The sequence below is a fragment of the Notothenia coriiceps genome, unplaced genomic scaffold, assembly GCF_000735185.1.
Source record: "Notothenia coriiceps isolate Sejong01 unplaced genomic scaffold, NC01 NC01_scaffold00037250, whole genome shotgun sequence".
NCBI classification, from domain to species: domain Eukaryota; kingdom Metazoa; phylum Chordata; class Actinopteri; order Perciformes; family Nototheniidae; genus Notothenia; species Notothenia coriiceps.
The window spans coordinates 9,429,167-9,446,545 of NW_011369951.1; the positions used below are offsets into that span (position 1 = coordinate 9,429,167).

Sequence of the window (17,379 nt, forward strand, 5' to 3'; positions counted from 1 at the left end):
CAAGAGTGGTGAGAGAAATTGGAGAAAGGGAGGAAGTGAAATCACTCTGGATTTAAATGAATAGTACATACTTAACACATGGAAACGTTCAGGATTTAAGGATTGCCAAATCTTTTTTGGTGTGTGAACTTAACATGGCTTCTTACCTTCTGAGCAGTCTTCTCCGATGTATCCCTCATCGCATACGCACTGTCCGTTCTCACAGCGGCCTTTGTCCTGGCAGTTGTTGGGGCAGCTAAGGTCTGCACAGCTTTCCCCTTCATATCCAGCCTCACACGTGCACTTTCCATTGATACAGCGTCCCCTGTTGTTGCAGTCACCTGGGCAGGTGTGCACAGAGCAGTCGTCTCCTGAGTAGCCTTCCGGACAGATGCACTTGCCGTCGACGCAGTTACCCCGGGCCAGGCAGTCGTTGGGACAAGCTTTCTGACCGCAGGCCTCCCCACTGAAGCCTTCATCACAAACACACTGCCCATCGATGCATCGGCCGCGGTTCTGGCAATTGTTAGGGCAGCTAAGCTCAGCACAGTCCTCACCGGTGAAGCCTGAATGACACACACAACGTCCCTTGATACACTCACCGCGGCCGTAGCAGTTTGAGGGGCAGGTCCTGATGCTGCAGTCCTCACCAGCAAAGCCCTCCTCGCACACACACTGGCCGTTCACACAGCGCCCCCTGTGCCGGCAGTCATTTGGACAGGAAAGCTCAGAGCAATCATCTCCCTGGAAACCAACATCGCAGTCACATTGCCCGTTTATGCACTGGCCTCTGTTGTTACAGTTGTTGAGGCATGCTAACTGGCTGCAGTCTGCGCCTTGATAGCCCGCGTCACAGATACACATCCCGTTGAAGCACGTACCTCTGTCATTACAGTCGTTGAGGCAAATAACTCGAGAGCAGTCCTCTCCATTGAAGCCGGCAGCGCACACGCATTTGCCATCTACACAGTAACCATTACTGAGGCAGTTGTTAGGACAGGTGTGCTCTCCACAGTCCTCCCCGGTGAACCCCTCATCACAGTAGCAGGTGCCATTCACGCAGCGTCCACGGTCATAGCAGTCTTTGGGGCAGATGAGTTCAGAGCAGTCAGGGCCAGTCCAGGGTTCATCACAAACGCAGTCTCCGTCTTCACAGCGGCCGCGGTCTTGGCAGTTGTTGAGGCACTTGGTTTGAGAGCAGTCTTCGCCGTAGTAACCATAGGAGCAGATGCATTCACCTCCCACACACTGGCCGTATGTACCGCAGTCCACAGGGCAGTCGTCGAGTGCGCAGTCCTTTCCGGTGAATCCCTTGAAGCACACACACTTTCCGCCAACGCAGAGGCCCCGGTCATGGCAGTCATTAGGACACTCGGGTTCAGAGCAGTTGGGTGGTTTCCAGCCCGGCTCACATATACAGCCACAGATTTCAGTGCTGTAGTTCCCATGACCATTGCAGTAGGGTTTAGTTCCCAACTTACCTTTGATAAGAAAGTAGAAAGATTTTTTTTAACAAACGTTTTTTGGAATATCATCTCTTTTGTTTTACATTTTTGAAAGGTTTGAATACAATCAGCTCATAATCTTTATTGAAAGATTGCTTCTTTCAATAAAGCAATTGCTTATTCACTTTCCTGAGAATTAGCAAGTATCAAGAATATTGATACCGCTCTATGTATGTACTGCTTTTGATGAATTAAAAATGTAAAAGGAAAAAAATGTAAAACAGTTTAAAAAGGCAGGTTATCGCTAGGATTACTTCTTTGACTCGTGCCATGTCCCTTATTTCCAGTGATTATGCTAAACTAATCAGTGGCTGGCTCTAGCTAAGAGTGGCATCCATCTCCTCTCTAACTAAGAAACTGAATAAGAATAATAAATCAATCCTTTAAGATTGCATTAGTCAGAAAGGGTCCAAAGCTTATTTTAGCAAATATTATTAAGACATTAGTTCATAGTCAGAATGAATGTCATGTCATTTAATCAAAAGAAATAAAAACCCATTCAACTCTAAAGAGGATGGAAGTATCACACTCCCCCATTGAACTCCAAGGAATTCCTCAAAAGATGAATTGAACAGATGTGACATTTGGTATTCTTAGTTTAGCACTTTACAACAAATTTTTTAGGAACAAAGGAATATTTTACTGAACTGTCTAGAATCTACATACCAGACAAAGCATGAAAGACAAATGACACCTACCTGTGACCTGTGAACTGCCGCACTGATCTCTAAGTGTTGAAACTTCTCCCTCGAGCATTTCCAGTCGGCTTAGGAGCTCTTTCAGGCCGGGCATGCCGTCAGTACAGCCACAGGCCCGTCGTGGTATGTTGATACGGTGGGTGAAGACGATCTGGTTCTCCCCATTGACTGTGTGCTCAGTCCCGGGAAGGCCTGAAACGACTGTTGCATTTGTAGGGTGGAGGTCCGTACTCTCTGGAGCGTCGACATCCACCGTGCACAGGGCACTGGCAGGAACATTGATGTTATAGACGTGGTTGAAAACTACAGGGCGGTCCGCACTGGGGAGCGTGATGTTATGTCCTTTTTTAGGGGATTCCAGAGTCTGTCGTCGATGCCGGAGGATTTTCTTCACGAGCCCGGCATTTGATAAGCTGAGCAAAGCAGTCAGGAGGAGGCAGCCCAGAAGGCCTCGTGCACCCATGCTAGATGATGTGGGACGTTGATGTATTCAAAAAAATATCCGATTTAACTCTGACTAAAGGCCAATCCTCATTTAAGATGAAAGTTCTGGAAAACAGAAAGAAAGCATTTTATTACAGATGCATTTGTATTGGGATGTAGAGCTGCAACAATAGACAAATACTTCAAACTTCATTCAACCAATCAATTAGTTAACTAAAAGTTTTTTTTTATGAACCTAATATTCTGTCTGTTAACAGAATAGAACACCAGATTTTCCAATAATCTTTGCTTTATTTTTCTTTGGGTAACTGAAACAGTTATAGGCCCCTATAGATGTCATATTTTTCCTAATATTTTAATATAAAAAATACAATACAATTATTTGGTTGAAATGCTCTCTACTTACTGACTGATATGCAACTGCCTTAAGGGAATGCACATAGATGCAATGAGGTCACAAGCCAAAAAACCATGTTTCACCTAAAGCAGAACTTTAAAAGTAAAACTTTTACAGAATAATAAGTAAATATGGTCAATGTTTAACTGTTTATTGATGTGTATATATGACGCAAACTGACTGAGAAGCCATTTCACAGACTAACTCCAGTTTAAAGCAGATTAAAAAAAAACGTGTATCATAAATCCTATTGCCAGGTTCTTGCCTATCGTTGTTTTAAGCCCAGTGCTTTTGTAAATAGCCATATTTTGGTGTTAGAATAAACTCATACAAACATGAAAAGGGTCTGAGAATTGACCTGCACTGCAGTTTGCTAAACAACGGATTACTATGAAGTGTTTTTCCCACTGTTTTGGAGATTTAACTACATCTTTATAAATTCCACTTCAACGATGCAACAAACATAAACACATGTTTACTGGAAGTTCGGAAAAAACAGCAGAGTCCAGTCAGAAGTACCAGAATCCCTTCACACTAATTAAACCAACTCCAGGCTAGCGTGGACCACACAAGTAAGTGTGATTATTATTTACAGTGTGTGCAACATAAATAACTGAGTCACTGCACTCAACATAATACTACAAGCTACTGTAGGTAACCCATAGAGATAAATGATTGATATCATCTTTGTTTGATTTTGCTACGGTAAACAAAGACACTGCTGCTTTGCAAATAGTCTTCACATTCGCAGAACTTTTAAAAAAGGTCAACAGCAGACACAGCCCATATTCCATGTGTTCACACTTTCACATTTGTGTTTTCTAGATTATCCAATGGAAATAGAGTGTTTGCAACACCAAGGAATTTACAGTTGTTCTGGGCCATCAATTTCTTTCACAATGCACATGTTCGAAAGTCTCAGCTGTTTTGCATGATACAGCATATATAACAAAATAGGCAGCATATATCCCATGCGCAGATCTCCTTCTCACCCACAATGACTTCATCAGCTGGACACCAAGAACGCTATCATTCGTGGGAGGCAAAACTAGAACTAATGACAGGCTGCTTGCTCAGAGTGGGAAAGCCTCTTCGGATTACTGAGTTTCCGAAAAACCTGAGTAAGAATACTGAAAATCAATAGAAAGCCCCACAGTGAGTGCAAATGACATAATGTATCTGTGCACAGGACTCTTCCTCACAGGATGTACGACCTCAGGTTCAAATGCACGTCTGTTGCTATGTCTGGGAAGCTGCAAACTATACCCCTATAAATCGGGTATCATCTCTGTAAGTGATGCAGGATTTTGTCCAGATTTTTTGACTGGTGGCTGACAGAAGTTTGCACATGCTCACAAATGATTTCCAGAAGGGGGTTGTTCAGGCAGTGATAGCTATGAAAAGACATGTGGAGCACCAGGATTTAGTTTCCCATGAAGACTTTTTGAAACTATATATTGAGACAAAGCTGAACCTTATCTTTCAGGGGACAAAAGCAGATGTTCCACAACGATTCAGCTTCAGTGCATCTCAATGTAACCATGACTGCAGTCACCTTTTCCTTACTACTACTACTTCTTATTTCAACAAAGAACATATCTTATACTCAAGACACACAATCAAAACAGGTCATGGCACCCGCACATGAAAAAGCAACTTCATCAAATGCAAAAACACACAAGGAAGTCAAAGAGACACAAGAAAGCCTACATGAAACGAGTTTCTAAACAGGAAGAGAAGTAAGGAAACAAGTATAACCATAATAAGTCAAAACATGAGGGAAGAATATATGAAGTTGTTACAAGGAGAGAAGAAAACTGTCTTTTTCCAAGAACCAAACATGCTTCATAATTTAGCAATCCATTCAGATTTAGACAGATCTTAGAAAAGGTCAAAAGATGAAAGAAATCGGACCCAAAATGTGCACAAACATACCCGTTGTTTAGCCTCCCTCCGCTTTCAAAATGTAAACCCATGCCTCGACCCTGTGTCTACCTTTCACCCGAAACCTCAGGCTCTAAATATCCTCTACATTATCAGAACTTCAGTCGACTTCTGAGTGAGAAATTAGTCTCTTGTCTGTTTTTACGATTAACGACTGAAAGGTTTGGGATTAATGGGCAGGCTGAGTCTGCTCGGTTTTCATCTTTGGTCCAAAATATGAAAAGTTATAAACAGGACGTAATACATTTTTCGGTTAGGAATTTATATTTTGGAAAAAGCACTTTAGGCAGCAGGAAATATCAGAGCAGAATGTGAGAGAAGTTGAGCAGAAGTTGCGGGCTAATGACCTACGGTCTTTGAATACAGCAAGTCGACAGTAGCAGTTGTTTGCAGATCAGGAGTTCCATGACATCTGAATGATGTCATTTCCATTTTGGTTTGTTTTCATTTGGTAATATTTGACATGCAGCTCGATGCATTACCCGAGTCAAACAACACATATTTTCCATTACCCTCAGTGCCTTTGAACCCCTAATCAACACTCTTTCCTTTCCTTCTCTTCTTGACATTTGACCTGACCTTTTGTTCTCCTCACCAGCAGCTTTGCATGCCTTCACTGCCTAAGACACAGATATAAAACTCAGTTTGGGTTTCACGAGTTCTCGCACATCTGGTGAGTGGTAGTATAAAGGTATGTTATGGCTGGTGTTGTAAATCTAAACACTTGGGCTGTCAATATGTTTTGCATCTCCCTCTAGAAAACTTTACAAGACAGAGAGACTGATCATTTGCGGTCTTAGAGGTAAAGAAAGAATCCTTTGAGATCCTCTGTACTCTTTTTTCAGCTGAAGATGTTGTAAAGCATTACAAATATGATTTTTATACAAGAATGACTCGATATTGTAGCCAGAGTGCTTACAGTAAAAAGCCAAGAATACATCGACCATGGGTTGACTAAGGTCATGTGAATTCTGGACATAGAAAGAAAATGTGGGTAAAAGAATTGAAATCAATTTAAACTGTTCACTAAGCTATAATCCAGAATTGCTGGAGCTTTAGTATCCTTCCCCCATGCTGGCAGCGGGATGGGAACTTTCCCACGTGGAAAAGAGAAACCGGGAATCTTGGCCCTGGTCTTAAGACATCTGTTTCTTTCAGTCAAAGAAAAGGGCACTGAGTTACTTGTCCTGTTTCCACACAAACTGAAAGTGCCCCATCATGCATCATTTGTCGTCTTTGATCATCTGTATCTGTGCAATTATCCAGTTAAGGGCTGATTTTGGTCTTTATTTCACATCAATAAGAGCAACACAAGTGCAGCATGGCTGGACACACTCATGGAAATCATGTGCGGCTGATAAAGGAGTGTCATCATTGTGAATCTGCTTGTTTGTCCATCTGTGATAATTTACCGGTTCTTTTTTTTGCGGAAAAGTCTGATTCTCATAGCATCTGGAACAGCTGGAAATCATCTTAAGAAAAGTTAATTGGACTAGTTGGTGTAGCCGAACAGTAACAGAAGTTGCAACACCCCATTAGCAGATTGCACATTCCCCCACTGCTGCACAGATATCCTGAAGCGGTTCTTTAACAGTAATAAACCTGAGCTTTATGTGTTCCCATGTGAGCCTGAAAAGGGCGCAGACTCCAGTTTCCATTTGCAATTATGGAGTCTCTTCTCATTCAACAAGAAAAAGCTTAAACATTTGAATTAGGAGACTCATTTGTATTCCTTTCATATGAGCAGTTCATACTTCCATACATGATGTATTGTGTGGAAGTTTGGGGGAACACATATAAAACAAATACACATCCTATCTTCATCCTGCAAAAAAAGAGCCATATCTAGGACCAGATTTTTTTTTAAAGCTTCTCCTTGCCCTTGTTGAACATGACAGAGACTATTTGAGAAAAAAAATGTATAATTCATTTATTTTTTTTATAAAAGAATATATATATATTTTATTATTGTTTTATGTTTTTTTTCTGACGTGTTAAAAAAAAAGCATTAACGATATACAGATCAATAGAAACTATAATTTTACGAGCAAAAATCCCAAATGTCTGCTGGCTCCAGCTTCTCAATGGGATAATTTGCTGCTTTCTTAGTCTTTTAGGCAACACAATATCTTTGTTTAGGTTGCACATTGCAGCATATCTTGGTGTGTTACAGCCACCTATTGAATGTTACACTATTGGTTGGATTATCCCAATAAAGGAGGTCCCTCTCATAGGAAAACAGACCCATAGCACTTCTGAAGGTCTAAAACTCCAAAGAGAACTGAATTCTTAATTAAATAGTCAATACAAAAAAAATAGTTTTCAGCACTAGTCTATAGCTGTAATGCTAAACAAAAAAAGAACACATCATTTGACATTTTGCAGCTCTAGTGTTGTTGTTTGTGAATGACCAAGAGAAAAAAAGCCAATATTAATCAGCCAGAAATTAAACTAATTACAAAACAGCCATCTGTGCACAGCCTCCCGCCCTAACCAACACACCTTTAGAACGCAGCAGCTACTAAACCAGCTGTCCCTGACAGAGGTTTGTTTCACACAGACACCTTCCTCACTGCAGCACAGACACATAGCAGTAAAGCTGGAGTGAAAAGTTACCAATGGGACGATCATTTATAGATGTGCTGTGGGATAAAACAAAAAGCTCAGAGGAAATAAATGATTCTAATCTTCCTCGGCTGAAATGCTCACGAGTGAAAACCACCATAAACCAGACTTGGATTTCAATTAAGCAGCACTAATGGACTGAATGGATGAAGGACTTTTTTTCTCCTTGCCCACGTTGGCAAATCCTGCCACCCGTTTTTCCCTTTAATTTAATCTATGATGGAATAATGACACATAATGAAAACTAAAATTGCATTGCAGAAAGTAATGTGATGAATCATCAGGCTGCAAAAGCTACCCAGACAAAAGGGATACTCGCACACAAACACACGCAGATGGAGGTTTTTCTATTTTTAGTTTTTGGAATATTGATCAATAACCTCACAAAAACTTGACAGGATCATTTTTGGCATGAAGCGTGCTGGCTGCTGGCCCTTTCCTACTAAGACGATCAAAGCTTCCACATGTACTCCCTCAGCAGTCAGTCATCATTTCTGATCCTGCACTGGCTGCTGTTCGAGTCTGACTGGGGAAGAAGTTGCAGTACACACCAAGAATGTACCGCTAAGCTATAATCAAAGCCCTCTGGTGTTGAAGTAACCTGTGCTCGACCAAAATGTAAAAAGGTATGCTCCTACTATTTTTATCAAATATTACTTTTGAACGGGAATTCATCTCAGAGAAGCAAAGAAAAGTCAGGAAAACTGCCCTTTTGTCACATGATTTCCAAATGAAAGTATCTTCTTACCTGTGTTTCTGCAATCTTCTTGACCCACGCCCGTGCAGGTAAGATGAGGCACACCTCAGGGTCTTCACAAATGCATTGAAGCCAAGATATATGATGCTTTGCTCTGTTGTGTCACTGCTCCGTCTTGCAGCTTGTTCAGCAAGGTGGCAGCTCTGTCAGTCAATCCTCCCTCAGCTTCCTTATCTTCCTCACAGCTCACACTGGAGTTCTTTCACTGAAAGAGAGAAAGGGTGAGGGAGAATCACAGAGAGGGAGAGGGAGAGAGAGTGGGAGTAAATGTCTTTTAAAGTGTGAGGAGTAGTTTAGGTCAGACCCCCGTTGCTTAAACACCAACCCTTAAATAGCCGTCATTTTCCCTCCCTCCAAAGCCTTTCCTCCCTCCCTCTCCTGAACTAATGGATGCAGAGCCGGGCTGCTGCCTTTAAATGAGATGCCAGTGTTACTGGGAGCCATGACAGAGCAAGCAGTCTCTTGTGGTTGTGAAGGAAAATGAGTAAGGAGAACCGGGAACAAGAGGAATGTGAAGTCAGAAGACAGACAGTGGACAGACGGTTTTCTTTCACCATATTAACTCTGCAATAATGATTTATAATTTTGACCTACACAAATAAATACTAATCTTTGTTCAAATGTACTGAAATATAATATATTCAAGGAAAGCCCTCTCCTCAATCATCCCTACTTATTTCCATACTTCATCAGCGTGAATCCTTCCCCAGCTCTGTTGCAGTGATTCATATATGCAGCAGCTGAAACCACATTTTTATTATGCATGCAAGCACTCCTAATTGAATAAATCTGTGGCACGCTCACCTGATTGAAGGTTCCAGTAATTATCTAGTGATGCTTTATTAAAAGTGACTTCAAAGTGTGGAAGTGGATGTTAAACAGTGAAGCCCATCTCTTACTCCTTCAGTAAATGTTTCATTGCTCAGACACAGATATTTCTTGCACAGACAGTTCATGTCTCATACATTTGCCAGCAGGGATGACCAGGAAACAGACACATTATGAACCAGACATCTTGGATTCAAAGGAAGGCAAGCTGTAAGGGAGTATGTGATTCAGTTGTGGCCAATCCTGAGTTTAAACCTGCAGGACTACTTGAAGCTCAGCAGGGGAAACAGGCAACATGTCACCATACGGACGCAGTGGCCACACAGTTTAATCTTAATATGATTAGATCAGGATGAGGTTTAAATCTTTGAAGTGATTCTGTGAGACTGGTTTACATGTTCGAGACATGCTGGTGTGTAGTTTGTTGTGAAAACTAGAGTAAAACCCCAGTAGATTGAGTCGAATTTACTCGTTATCACATCTAATAATCTCACGTATAATTGTTTGTCATAGTACCTTTCAAAACACAAAGTCAAGCAGTAAATAGCGCATCTAAGACTTGACTTGCACGTTGGTATTATTAAAGCAAAATAAACAAAGTCCAATCGGAAATGTTGATTTCGCCTTGTTTTTTTATGAGCTCACAAAAAGGAGGAGCCTCAAACTTAAACAATACATCCTGACTAATCTAACGGCACAACAGAGCTAAGCAGATTTGTCACATTTCATTGGAGGATGGTCGGGTCAGGTAAACAAAGCCACAAGACGCAAGGACAACAAGTGTCTGTTTTTCAAGATGTTGGGAAGCAAAACAGGAAATGTATGCATGTTAGAAACAGAGTCCAAGTACCTCACAGAGGCAAAAGGTGCACTCGTAAAAACTGTCACCATTCATCCAATTCAAATATTCTACTCGGCTCCAGAAGACCCCAGGGATGTGGTCCGGAGGGGAGCCCTGAAGAATGAGAATATGGTGTATGGACCAGAGTAAATACAGTAGGTCACGCGGTGGCCACTTTTAATTTAAGACTTCACATGTGTTCCACGCATACTACGCAACCCATGTGGTTCAGGCAAAAACACAGAACATTTGGAAGGTTTTGCTATAGCAGCTACAGTATAAACAAAACGGAAGTTATGATTACAACAAGGCAATCTGAAGAATGTCTGACATTTAAGCAACCACGTCTGCTACCAACAACAATTACAATTACAGCCAAGCAAGGCCGCTCACTATGATTCTGTTCACATGCTGATGTTTAGCACCTTTAATATAGAAATAGATGGTCTGTCCTTCATATTTCTTTTTCACAGACAAACTTATTCACAGCCAAACATAACGGTATCTTAGGATAATAAGAGAAACACAAAAAAATACTTATTTCCCACTTGACAGTTAACGGAAATAAAATAAAACAAAAACACAACAATACCAAAACATATATTTACTGTATAGAAGTGTGGGGCAACACGTATATGAGCAACATAAAGCCATTGTCAATATTACAGAAAAGGGCAGTAAGAATAATTCATAATGCTGATTCAAGAGAACACACCGACAGACAGCTTTTTAAGTCAGGACTCTTGAAACTCAAAGACATAGCTGAGCTGCAGACATTATTAGTAATGCACAGGGCAAAAAGCAGAATGTTACCAGCATATTTACAACAGTTGTTTGTTTTTGGATCAGACAAGGAAGACCACAGAAGGACATTTAATCTTAAGCATCCTTATGCGAGGACTACTCTAAAACAAATGTGTATTTCGGTGGTTGGTGTGAAATTGTGGAATTTTCAACAGAAGGATCTAAAGATTGTATATGTATTTTTCAGTTAAAGAAATTGTATAAACTAAGAAAGATGGGACTATATGAAGTGGAATGTGAAGAAGTGTATGTACTCTGGTCCTCCATTGGAAAATATGTCTGTTGTCTTTGATGTGATGTCTGTTCTTTATTTGTAGGTCTTATTATTATTATGCGCCGCTTTCCACCTTCTAGTAGGACTCAGATGAGGGTGTTGCACGTTTTATATGAATGTTTGTACCAAATGGCCAGCCAATCCATCCAATAGTCGTCAATACATTTGACTCAGAACAAAAAATGTCTACTTCATGGTGGTTGTAAAGGAAATGTCAAAGGACTCTCCCACTGAGCCATTCTAAACCATTTTAGATAAACAGGTTTTAATACATCAAATTAAGTTTTCTCCTTTTATGCAGTGAAAATAATTGTAGCCTCTAAAGACTAAACATTCATTGGTAGTTTAAAGAGTGGCAGTCTTTCTTAGAAAGGATTGCCAAGTCATCCAATCCATCTAGTTGTTCTGGCTGCTACTTGGTCGAGTTCTCTATAATCTTAACAGACTGAACTGGCATAAAGAAAAACAAAGTGTCTCCAGTCTGACCTTTGAACAGGGTTTTAATCATAGAGCTCAATATGTTATAGGTAGTTCAGGCTCCACTGTTCACCTCAAATAAACAATGAAGTCAGGAAAATATAGTTTTAATCACGGATAATAATTGCCTAACCTGGACCTTTATATTGTTTTGGGTTTGCACAAAATACTATGTTTTAATGTTACGAATGGAACATTTAAAAAAATAAATTGCAACATGAATGTCAGGGAGTTTCCAAACATTTCCGAAAAGACACCTACAATGAAAGAGTCCTTTTTTCATGTATACATGGATTACTGTGGAATATTTACATGGTAACTTACTTGATGTTTAATTATGCTGCTCTACAATTATAGGGTGTGTTTTGCAAGATGCTCTAAGATAGGAGGTAACTGTAGGCTACTGTCTGATCTTTTCTAGTTGAAGAGTACAATACTACAAGAAAGAAGGAATAAGGAACAGTATTATATGGAAGTTAAAATAGTGTTATCACACACAAAGGAGGCCATTAAGAACTTGCGTTCGCCTTGTATGGTTTCTAATAGAGACCATGTTTAAAGATCAAAATCTTATTGTGTTATATCTGTTTGTTCAGACTTTTATATTTTGGCATTCAGCAGAGGTCATCTGAGTTATTATCAACAAGCGCTTAGTAATCATAAACACAGCAACGCATTCTTTGAAGACCTCATCCGTTTTTAACAACCCACTTTAACTCATGGTACCCAATGGCATTTACACGTCACTTGCAAAAACTGCCAACCGTTTGTGTCATGATAACAGCTGGTCGTCAAAAACTGCCTGATATGTAAGGTTAACATTGATAGAAAGCTTTTGTTTACAAGTTATTTAACTGAATACATTACTGTAAATTGACAAAATAACTGTGGTACATACCGAGAAACGAAAGAAAGATGGAGAGCAATGCATCCTCATATGTGGTGCTACATCGTCATCAGTCTGACTCTGAGTCAGCTAAAGGCCATGTGCAGACACTAAGCAGACCAGAGATGTCACAGCTCACACAAACATGAACTAATATGGCTCTGAAGGCATCACAAATCCCTCTCTGCTCCCTCCGGAGGATGCCAGCACATCTGCTGAGAGCTGCTGATTGTGCAGCTTTAACCAAAAGCACGGACGGCAAACTCTGCACGGAGATCCCTTTGTTGTCTCCGTGTGGTAGCTCTAATGAGCTTGTGCGCTTTACAGATTAGAGGATCTGCACTCCCGGGCATTAGTTTAAGGATTATAGTGACATTGGTGAATGATCTCTACTGAATGTGGCTCTTTGTTAACAGCTGTGTTTGGCAGGGTTGAGTTTGAGAGCCTAATCAACCACAGGGCCAGATAATACTAATAAGATAAGTGATCAGTCATTCATCACAAAAGTTAATATAGTGATGAGAAGGAATACAGAGCTGCTTTCAGGCACATACAATTTATATCATCAATGTATTAGATAAGCCTAGCATCTAGCTGCATTATAAATGTAGCACAATCATATGGGTATAGAAACATGTACACACTTCTCTAAAGCTACCTCTAGTGGTGATTCAATAAATGTTTACTTTTTGTGAATTTAAAATAAGATTTAAACTAGCACTTAAGCACAACTCTGCACCTTAGCAGCTAAATGTTAATGTCATCACGCTAACTTTTTCGCAATGACAATGCTAGGTGACTATCCTGGATTTAGGGACAGCATGTTTATATCTTCTGAAAATGACCAGGCATTAACCCATGACCTAAACATCAGTGGTTGTTGCCAAGCGGCACTCAAGCGGCACTCAAGGTTCAAATTATGTCAACTTGACCTGGATTTCTGCTGACCTTTCAAATGGGCAACCAGTCACATGTTGGCTGTGCTAAGCTGCGCAAACTAGCAGGATAGGTATGAAGGTAGATATGGTGCAAAATGCGAGAGCGTGTAAAACCTGATGTGAGCACTTGCAGAAAAAAATCCAAGCTTGTGTGCATACATTTACACTTGTATAAAACATCCACGTATCTGTGAACCAAATTTGAAGTCACAGAAGGAAAAAAAATGTTTTGTAGTTTGTAGAAAAAAAATGAACTTAGTGATGAAATGTTCACTTGCAGAAAAATATATATTTTTAAAATATATTTTCCATTACAACTGCAACTTGTTTAATACGACCTCTCAAATCAGTCATTACAACTTCACGAATATGCTCGGTGGCAGTATAAATCGACGAATCTGCGGCCTTGACTTTTGCTATACTTCTTGTGATGAATGTGTCGCAAAAGTAATTTTCACCTGTAGATGTGGGAAGAGGGAGGGGGGTTGGAGCGAAGGGGCGGAGCTATCAGAACGACGAGGCTCGGGTCAACAGTCACAGCCATAGTCAGGTCGAACCGGATGACTGCGGGGCTAAAGGTCCGTGTCTTCATGCTTATATCGGACTATTGTCAGTCTTTTCCGATTTGTGAGTGAGAAAGGAAAAGTCATTGAGAGATTTATTGGATTTGAACCCATTCACAGTCACACTGGGTCAAGTCTGGCTGACTGTGTGATGAAGATGGTCATTGATATGGGGCTGGATCTCTCAAACTGCCGTGGCCAGGCTTATGACAATGCATCCAACATGTCAGGAAAATATAATGGGCTGCAAGCTCATCTCAAGAAAAGCAACCCACTCATACATTACATTCCGGGCGCAGCACACTCCTTGAATTTGGTTGGTGTCAACTGTGTTGAAAATAGTTGTCGTGAAGCAAACCAGTTTTTTGATATACTTCAAGCACTCTATGCTTTTTGCTCTGCTTCTACCCACCGATGGAATGAAGTGTTCACTGAAAACATCACACTGACGCTAAAATCTCTCTCCTGTACAAGATGGAGCTGCAGAGGAGACTCCACAAGAGGTCTTTGTGAGAATTACACTGCAATAAGAGGGGCTTTACAAATGTTGGCGGCTGATGACGAAGAGTGTCAGGAGTCAGGACACACGGCGAGAGGTCTCTGCGCTGGTTGGCAAACTTGGGAAACTAGAGACTGCTCTGCTGACGATATTTTGGGACACTGTACTGCACCAATTCAAGCTTACGAGCACTGGCTTGCAAAATAAAGACATTGACCTAATGACCGCTGTGCGACTTTTGGAATCGCTGCGCACTTATGTTGCATCACTACGAGGGACATTTTCGGACTTTGAGACATCTGCCCGGGCCGTCACCGGCGTGACACAGACATACCAGCACGAGACTCACCGTGTTGGTAAAAGACGAGTATTTGATGACGAGACAGTGGAGCACGAGGTGGTACTGACTGGCAGTACAAAATTCCAGGTTGAGACATTCAATGTAATTATTGACAGGTTGCTCTCAGGACTCGTGAGAGGTCCTTTTCACAGCTTAAACGCATCAAAAATGAACTTAGGACAACCATGGCTCAGAAGAGACTTTCAGCCCTTTCTTTGATGGCCATCGAGTCTGATCTTGTGAGGGATCTGGATTTTGATGACCTAATCACAGACTTTTCAAAGAGAAAGGCAAGGAAGAAACACTTCTAAAAGGTAAGATCCAATGTCTCTCATACACTCATTCATTCACTCTCTCTCTCTCTCACACACACTCACTCTCTCCGCAGACGGGTCAATATTCTCTCTTCATCATATCCTACTGACTTGGATAAGTCATTAGGAGATGAGCTGATCCAGTTTAGGGCTTTTGTCAGCACAGAGCCAGATAAAACTCCTGCAAACAGACTGCAGGTGGTGCTTAAACATGGACTACAGACAACATTCCCCAATGTGTTTGTTGCGCTCAGGATTTTTCTCACACTGCCTGTAACCAACTGCAAGGGTGAGAGGTCCTTTTCACAGCTTAAACGCATCAAAAACGAACTTAGGGCAACCATGGCTCAGAAGAGACTTTCTACCCTTTCTTTGATGGCCATCGAGTCTGATCTTGTGAGGGATCTGGATTTTGATGAGCTAATCACAGACTTTTCAAAGAGAAAGGCAAGGAAGAAACACTTCTAAAAGGTAAGATCCACTGTCTCTCATACACACTCACTCTCTCTCCCTCTCACCTATACACACACGCACACACACACACACACACACACACACACACACACACACACACACACACACACACACACACACACACACACACACACTCACACTATCTTCCATCACATATACTGATCAGTTAGTTGAGCAACCACACCATTTCACTATATTTTACTTTTGTAACTCTCAATGTTTGGAACTAATAAAACTCCTTGTATACTTGTACAGCTAGCCAGTCATATTTTGGCATTAAGTGGGGTGCTACTCTGAGGTTTTGACTGATAATACCTAGGTATTCCTGAGCCATACACTGTCTTGGAATCGTATCCATTGTATCTTTGTCTTGTGATGTTTGACTAAAAGGGCAAAAGGCTAGACATACTTTGGTTGAACTATGTGGCTGCGTCCCTGCTTTTGACAAAGGTGTTCGATTGACATGCCAAATTGACTGAAAATTCTAAATATTGGTCATGTTGGTAGGATTGGATAGGCGTGGTGTTACTTGTTGGTACGTGGGTTGGGGGGGGCGGGCCATGAGCACTCAGTGCCCAGGGGCCCCTGGAGGTACTAATCCGGCCTTGGGGAACAGGCAATGTTTTGCACAGCACAATTGATCACACACCTAACCAAATTAGGCTTTGCGATCAATTGAAAAAAGAGCACCCCCATACCTCACCAACAGGCGTTGTAGTTGGGAGTGGTGCTCGATGCAGGCTCGCTACGCGCCACCCTGTCAGAGAGCAGAAGTGCGTCCCTTCTCCGGGCGGTTCACAGGCTGCAACAGTGGGCGACAGTGACAGCTTTAACTGTCATGCAGACTCTGGGTCTCATGGCGGCTGCTCACATCCTGCTGGGGTTACTGCATATGCGACGCCTGCAGAGGTGGTTCTCCTACCAGCGTTTGGATCCCAAGAGGCACAAACGGCGGCTGGTGACCATCCCCCCCTCAGTGGAGGGCAACCTCCGGTTTTGGGGGTCCCCGGATCACCTCCGGAGGGGGTCTCCACTGGGACGGATGACCTCCTACATCACAGTGTTCATGGACGCATCCAGAGCAGGATGGGGAGGGACCTGCATGAAGAGGGCTTTACGTGGGCGCTGGGCTCTAAAAGAGTCTCGACACAGCAACCTCCTAGAGCAGGGGTCACGAACCTTTTTGTCACCGAGGGCTACTTCAAGGGTACTGACTAATACGAAGGGCTACTTGTTTGATACAAACTTCCTGAATAACATAATTGCACGATTCACCTTTAATGATACTATTATTATTAATAATAATCAGAATACATATTAATTTACTGTATGTGAAGGACTTTCTGATCACATGTTAATGTTAATTATTCCTCACAAAAAAATTATTAACAATGATTTACCATTGCAGGTAAGTTGCTTTTGTCGTAAAATTTTTTCCAAAAAGCGGACGGCAGAACAGACCTTTCTGAACAGTTCGTAATTAAGTACCAAAAAATGATTGGCCATAGTCATACACAATGAAAGCCGTAGTAAGTATCTTTGCACCATTAATGTTAAATTAGTGCCCGATGTTATACAAGTAAAACAACATCAACATCGAGGACATCGAGGGCTCGGTCGCGCAGAACAAACTTACTACGCGTCATTTGTGTCGGACCGTCGTCGCCACTTTGAGCTCGCTACATCTTCTTCAGCGCAGGCCACACTTGCGTCGGGTACATGTTGCTGGGGACTATCCTAGGGAGCGCTCTTACCATTATGTATATCTATGTAAAAGTATTTTTTGCTACCC

The 17,379-nt window shown here is 41.6% G+C and overlaps 2 protein-coding genes across 7 annotated transcripts in view; one reads left to right on the top strand and one right to left on the bottom strand.

Annotated features, from left to right (window-relative positions):
* The window catches only part of tnca (tenascin Ca), a 29,623-nt gene extending 20,979 nt beyond the window's left edge, over positions 1-8,644 (bottom strand). For 3 of the 5 annotated variants that reach the window (XM_010796192.1, XM_010796194.1, XM_010796195.1), the window contains exons 1-3: positions 8,341-8,642; positions 2,183-2,731; positions 147-1,460 (exon numbers count right to left, since the gene is read on the bottom strand). In XM_010796192.1, coding sequence (XP_010794494.1) covers positions 147-1,460; positions 2,183-2,645 — 1,777 coding nt within the window. In that variant the 5' untranslated portion in view covers positions 2,646-2,731; positions 8,341-8,642. Of the gene's footprint in view, positions 1-146; positions 1,461-2,182; positions 2,732-8,340 lie in introns of all 5 variants that reach the window. The other 2 variants (XM_010796191.1, XM_010796190.1) reach the window with 1 other exon arrangement.
* LOC104966875 (secretory carrier-associated membrane protein 1) overlaps positions 1-17,379 on the top strand; it is a 397,416-nt gene that overhangs the window by 36,774 nt on the left and 343,263 nt on the right. The gene's annotated exons all lie outside the window — the stretch shown is intronic.